We start from the raw sequence: 5963 nt of genomic DNA, 5'->3' as shown, positions 1-5963 counted from the left end.
AAAAATCAATATCAATTTATCGGAACGCATTTATATCGATTATTTCTTCGCGTTAATATTTCAATACAATAATATTAATATTCTTACGAAATTAATGAGATACATATCTGACTTCACCGAATTACGATTAGTATATATACGAATGATTTATCTCGTTTATTAAAATACGCGAATTACGCGCACAACTCAGAGTCTTGAAGTTCTCGTAATTTCGAACTTGATAAGAAAACGATTAATTTCTTGTATCAAGACTTCTCGACTGATCTAAAGCGATGAATTAAACGGCAATTTGAGTCTTAGCGAGCTTCCGGGCTGGTGGACCCAACATTGAGAAATAGAGAGAGGGATATAAGGCCGCCGGGGACGACAGAGCGAAACGGAAATACGGGTTCGCGAAAGGCGAGGGCGACATCGGGAATTGAAAAATAGCGCCTTGGGCCGCTGTCGCTCACAGTGATGGCCCCGTGACAGCCAATGTAACGCACGAATTAACGAAATAATTGATTTTCATACCGGTACGAAATAAGCGCGCCACGCAGCGCACAAAAGACCCGGGCCGAATCAGCGGCCGTCAAATGGAAAGAGATATTTTGCCGATTTCGATGCACCGGACGCGATGCGGTGCTTCGCCATCGCCGCCGCCGATGCCGCCGTCGTGGTAGCGCAAAAAAAATTGCAGCTAGCGTTTTTAAATTCCCGAGTCCTCCCGGCCCGAGGCCAATTTAAATACGCCGGTTTACATTGGTAAATTGGCATAGAGTCCCGGGCGGTAAAAAAAATCGGGAATTGTTCCAAGCTGTAGTGTAAATATTCCGCGGTCGCGCGGTTAATTCGTCGACAAACTTCCGCGACGCGTCTCTCTACGTAAACAAGACCGGCGGAATTCGATCAAAATCGCTCGATCAAACGGATCTTTTATATAATATTAAGTTTTATCGAATAAATCGTAGACGCAGACGACGTGCGAAAGAATAAGTATAGATGGTCCAATAAATAAATTTGTGGTTTATCCTGAAAAGAATCGAAAATTTCGGGTGAATTCAGTTAAACGCGTCACGTACTTATCATAAACTTTTAAAGACCTGTATTTGCTGGTTCTATAAATTTTATTAAAAAAAAAAAAAAAACTACTTGTCATAAAAATTCAGCATTGATTGTTGTAAACTGCATAAGAGAAGGGGATGTCTTTATACGATTTTTCTCTCATAATCAGACTTAACGTGTTATATTGTGCTCATGATTATACTTATATGGAAAAACGTGGAACGACAAAGTCGTTCGCCGGTTGAAGCGCTACGTAAGTCGTCGTGTCTCGTAATCGTTAATGGGAAAAGCGAAAAACATTATTCGTAACCGGACGAGTATAATGTAAACTCGCCGCTACACGGATAGGAAGGGCGCCAGTAAGGGTAGATGGAAGGAAAAGAGCGAGAGAAGAAGGAAAAAGAGAACGGAACGGAATATGAGGAAAAAGGAAAGAGAGAGAGAACGGAGAGAACAGATTTATATTTGAAATTAGATTAAGCTTCTGCGCCTGAAAGCTATATAAACGCTCCTCCGCCTGCGCCTTCCTCCGCGCAAATCCACCGCGCCGGAGAGAGAGACTCAATAAACCAACCACTCACTCTTTCCTCGTCCACCTTCTCGTCTTTCGCCTCGTTCTCTGTTTTGCAACCCCCGGCGAACGTATCTCCGTATGTATGCACGCTTATTCCTTTCTCTCCGTCCTCTTCCTCCCGAAATATAGCGGCGCCCGTATTCGTTCAATCTTTCCCCCACGTCGCGAATCTTTTCCTGTTTCCACTTTTCTCGCCTTGAATCCCTACGTAAACCCTCCTCTCCATTTTATCCAGTTTATTCTACGATCGGTCCTTGACGAGTTATTTTGCAATCCGCTGGCAAAGAGACTCGATAAAAACCGAGTATATCACTTTTCTCTCTCTCTTCCTGTACAAAAGCAGCTTTTATATTCCTTCTCATGCTTCGCGAATTTTTTTTCCACTCTCTGTTTTTCTCTTAATTCAGCAACTCGGCTTTTGCATGTTTGTGTTTTATTTGCCTTTCATGACTTATTATCGAATAAACGAGATTAAATATCATAAACAATATCGAGTATATTTGCCACAAGATTTTTATTCGATTAAAAAAAAAACGCCCACCAAATATCGTGTATACGAAACGTACAAAACGTTATGATACCACAAAAAAAACATTCGTGTTTGATATTGTACGATTATCATGAAGAAACAGAGAAGCGTATGAGAAAAAATGTGTATAACTATACTTGAATACTTTCGTATGCGACTATGCGACCGATATTAGATAATCGACGAGTTCACAAGGGAGTCTGAAGTACGCCTGCTCCCACACCATAACCATATCCTTGCGGTCCGAAATTACGAACGTAACATTCTGTGCAATTTATCGAAGAAACTCAGTTAACATCGATATTAACTGATCAAACTTAGTCTAACATTAGCCATTTTAAAGGTGTTAAGTGTGCAAGAGAGATATTTATAAGTTTTAAAAGTATTAGGAGCTCGAAAAAAAGAACTTATCTTGTAAAAAATTTCAAAAATTGTTTTCCATAATTTAATAATACTAACGTTTGCAATAAATCTCGCCGCAATTCTCCTGATAAGTTAGCGATTCCAATGGCTTTCGGCAACAAAAGCAACTGAAGCAAATGGAATGGTACGGTACTCCGGAAACGATCTTGGAAAGTAAATAAATTTTGCACGTAACAATTTCTCTAATATATTCTTCTCAAAAATTCATTCTGCTCTTAACTTTATGCCATCATTTATTATGACATGACGTAAAATTATTTCTTTTATATTCTTATTTGTATTATTAAGGGAAGAGGAAGGGAACAAATATCATTCAATCAAATATTTTTTTTACTAACCTTTTTTACGCGATCCACACTTCAATGTATTTTAATAATATTATGACTTACTTGCATCTCAGCCTGGTAGACTTTCCTTCCGCATCGCCGACAGTCGAGGCCACCACCGAGACATTCGCATTGCAATCTCAGCCGGCAGCAAGCTCCCTCGATACCGCACTTTGCTCTCTCGCTGATGCAGCATCCACTATCAATGATGGACCGGCATCTCAAGTTGCTCGACCTGCGTGCACGTAAATTGAATTTACTCTTACTGTATTCAAAGTACGATGTCAAATTTTTCTATCACATATAGAAGTTCTGAAGCCTGATGCAGATAGAATTAGAAAATATTCTCAATACTTTTTATTTTTTTTTCTATATATTTATTACCATTTACCCCCCTTTGGAATCAGTACGAAAATTAAGCGTTTGCTTTCCTTTTGAATAAACACTAGAATTTATTTGCATATTTAATTATAAACAAAATAAAAATAAAACAAATTAAGAAAGAATCAAAAATAAGAAATAAAAAATTTTTCTCATGTTTCATCCTAGAAAATATCTTGCGGACGCCCATGTTTATTATACATATATTCGACAAATTAAAATTTTAACTGAAAAATGAGAATGTTAATGTATTAACACTGTGCACCTTGCACGTTCAAAGGCTCCGCTGCAACAGCCTCTGCTGGGACAAGGTGACTGCGAAGGACAACGCGACGCGCAGGGTGATTTTCCACGCGATGCACGAGCTGGTGACCTGCAGATTTTCGGCGACGATATGCAGATCTGACCGGGTTTCTCGCAACGACATCCGCCGCCGCAACATCTACCGCCGCTGCAGCTTCGGACGTCTGTCGTGCACGGAGGCGTTTCGCATTTCGCTGCTTTCTTGCAGACTCGAGGGCAACGACACCAACAACGCGACGACATGGTGCACGATGCTGCCTTGACGTTCGGATTGGACGCGCATGATTCATTTAGCTGCGAGAATCCTTCCCAACAACCACCGTAACTCCTCCGAATGCTAATATCGCGTCGAGACATTTCAGTCATAAATATCATCGATAAAAATATTTGCACGCTTAAGGAAAAGATTTAGCAGCCGTCTACAATTTAATTTAATTACTAAAATATTTTCAAAACAAAGATGCAAATGTTCTATTATAATTCTTCTTTAAATGATCGCAAAGAAAGATTAAATAAAGCGGTATTTTTTGTGCGAAATTTAACATTTAGCGCAAGAATGATATTTTACTTCTCACGTGCTCCGCAGCAACATCCACCGCAGCCTCCTCGCATGCGATGCTCATCGTCAACGATCGAATCTACATCTTTGCGAATGTGATTTAATAAGTTCTCATTTGATTTCAACACGATATCGTCTTTTCTTATTTCCTGTTTCTCATTTTCAATCGCGCGAACCGCTGAACAGACGTCATCCTCGCCTCTCCAGTCTCCTCGCACGCGTCCGTAATCGTTCTCGATCGTTTGCTCATCGATATCTTCCGAACGCTGACCTTCGTCGAAAGTGCAACCGGATGCGCGACAATTTTCCGCGTAATTATCGATCCTCGGGGTACTTTCCGAATATCCGTCATCGCTTCTACCGGTCGACGAATCGTCCGCCTGCCAAATGTCGTAGTCGAAGTTCTTTTCCCGTTCTCTCGCGATATTACTCTCGGATTCTCTGCCATTATCGTGACACGAGCTCCTTGGATCGTCATCTTGCATAATCGTAGCGCAGCGATAATCGTCGGCGGCGGTCCCAATGAAGGCGGTGGTGTCACTGAAGGATACCCGTCTGCGAAAAGGCGCGCAGCGAATCGCCGTTGACGGCCTCGACGGACACGAGCACTTTCGTCCCGACGACGGTGCGATGTCGGGGATGTCGACGGCGACGTTTCTAGACTCGCGACAAGAGGAAGACTCGCAAGTGGATACAATCACTTTTGTCCGATTTTCGCCCGTAGTATTAGAAATATCTGTGCTCATAATCCTCAATTCTATCTCATTTGGTAGGTCACTACGAATGCGATGCGAGCAGTTACGTATATAGATACTATGCACAGAGTGATAATCGGGTGCGATCGATTAAAAAGTAAACGCAGCAGCAATATCTCGAAGGAACGTACACACAGAGAAAATCTGATAACGAGAGTGCTTATATAATAGACATGTTCTATTTTTTTCTTTCTTTATAATCATATTGAACGCAAATTATATATTCAAATATAAAATTATTTTTTGTTAAATAATTTAGATCTATCGTATTATCATGAATATTTCCATAAATATTATTCAGTCTCAGTAAATACATAAATGTATATAGATTGTGATTAAATGTGGAATACAAAAATATATTTTTATATTATTATTCTTTACTCACCTCAATTGATTTCGAGGGCTGCTCATTCCTTTGTTGAAATCCAAATTAGCCGTGTGACATTCTGCAATTGATCTCGTCGCTGCTGTTCTCGCAGTGATTTTCTTAATTGACGAGTTTGCTCCAAATTTTCTTTATGCGCTTTCAATCGATCCTCTTGCTTCAGAGATAACAGACAAGTTCCGTTATTACTCTCGAAAGCTGTGTGTAATTCCGCAGACGATAGAATCCAAGCTCGACAAAGTTTTTGCCTTGCAGATGATTAACAATTGAATAGCCTGTAGAAAAAAGAATACTTTATTTTAATTATTTATAGCGTTAATTATTAAAAAAATTTTTTTTAAATTGATTTTCCTAATTTTAAATAAAATAATCATAATGTTTTTAGTTTAAGATTAAGATAAGATTGAGATAAAATTTTTTTCGTTATATTTCATAAATTTTAGCTTAGTTTCACGTAATGACGACTATTAATCGAACAACCATTTTTTAAATGTGGAATTCTGTTTTTATCAAATAGAAATAACACTACAGACAATCGCTCTGTCTCGCTCTATTATTTATGTGTGTGTATATACTTTCATTATTATTCTTCCTCTTTTATTTTCTATAATTTTATCTACATATATAAATAATTGTATAATATTTATGTTGAATTCAGCTTTTATCTATTCGTACCTATTTTAA

The 5963-nt window shown here is 39.0% G+C and overlaps 1 protein-coding gene across 1 annotated transcript; it reads right to left on the bottom strand.

Annotated features, from left to right (window-relative positions):
• Window positions 1–2130: 2130 nt before the first annotated feature.
• On the bottom strand, window positions 2131–4984 carry LOC114927834 (uncharacterized; the record flags this gene model as incomplete). The annotated part of the gene is made up of 5 exons (XM_029298889.2): window positions 2131–2412; window positions 2607–2715; window positions 2960–3131; window positions 3543–3917; window positions 4149–4984. Coding segments are annotated over 5 exons (1569 nt in total), but the record flags the coding sequence as incomplete, so codon positions are not given.
• Window positions 4985–5963: the final 979 nt, after the last annotated feature.

The sequence above is a fragment of the Nylanderia fulva genome, unplaced genomic scaffold (assembly GCF_048542155.1).
Source record: "Nylanderia fulva isolate GAGA-0341 unplaced genomic scaffold, ASM4854215v1 Scaffold26, whole genome shotgun sequence".
In the NCBI taxonomy this organism is placed as follows: Eukaryota; Metazoa; Arthropoda; class Insecta; order Hymenoptera; family Formicidae; genus Nylanderia; species Nylanderia fulva.
Note: the sequence above shows the minus strand (reverse complement) of the source record. Positions and strands in the feature narration are given on the sequence as shown.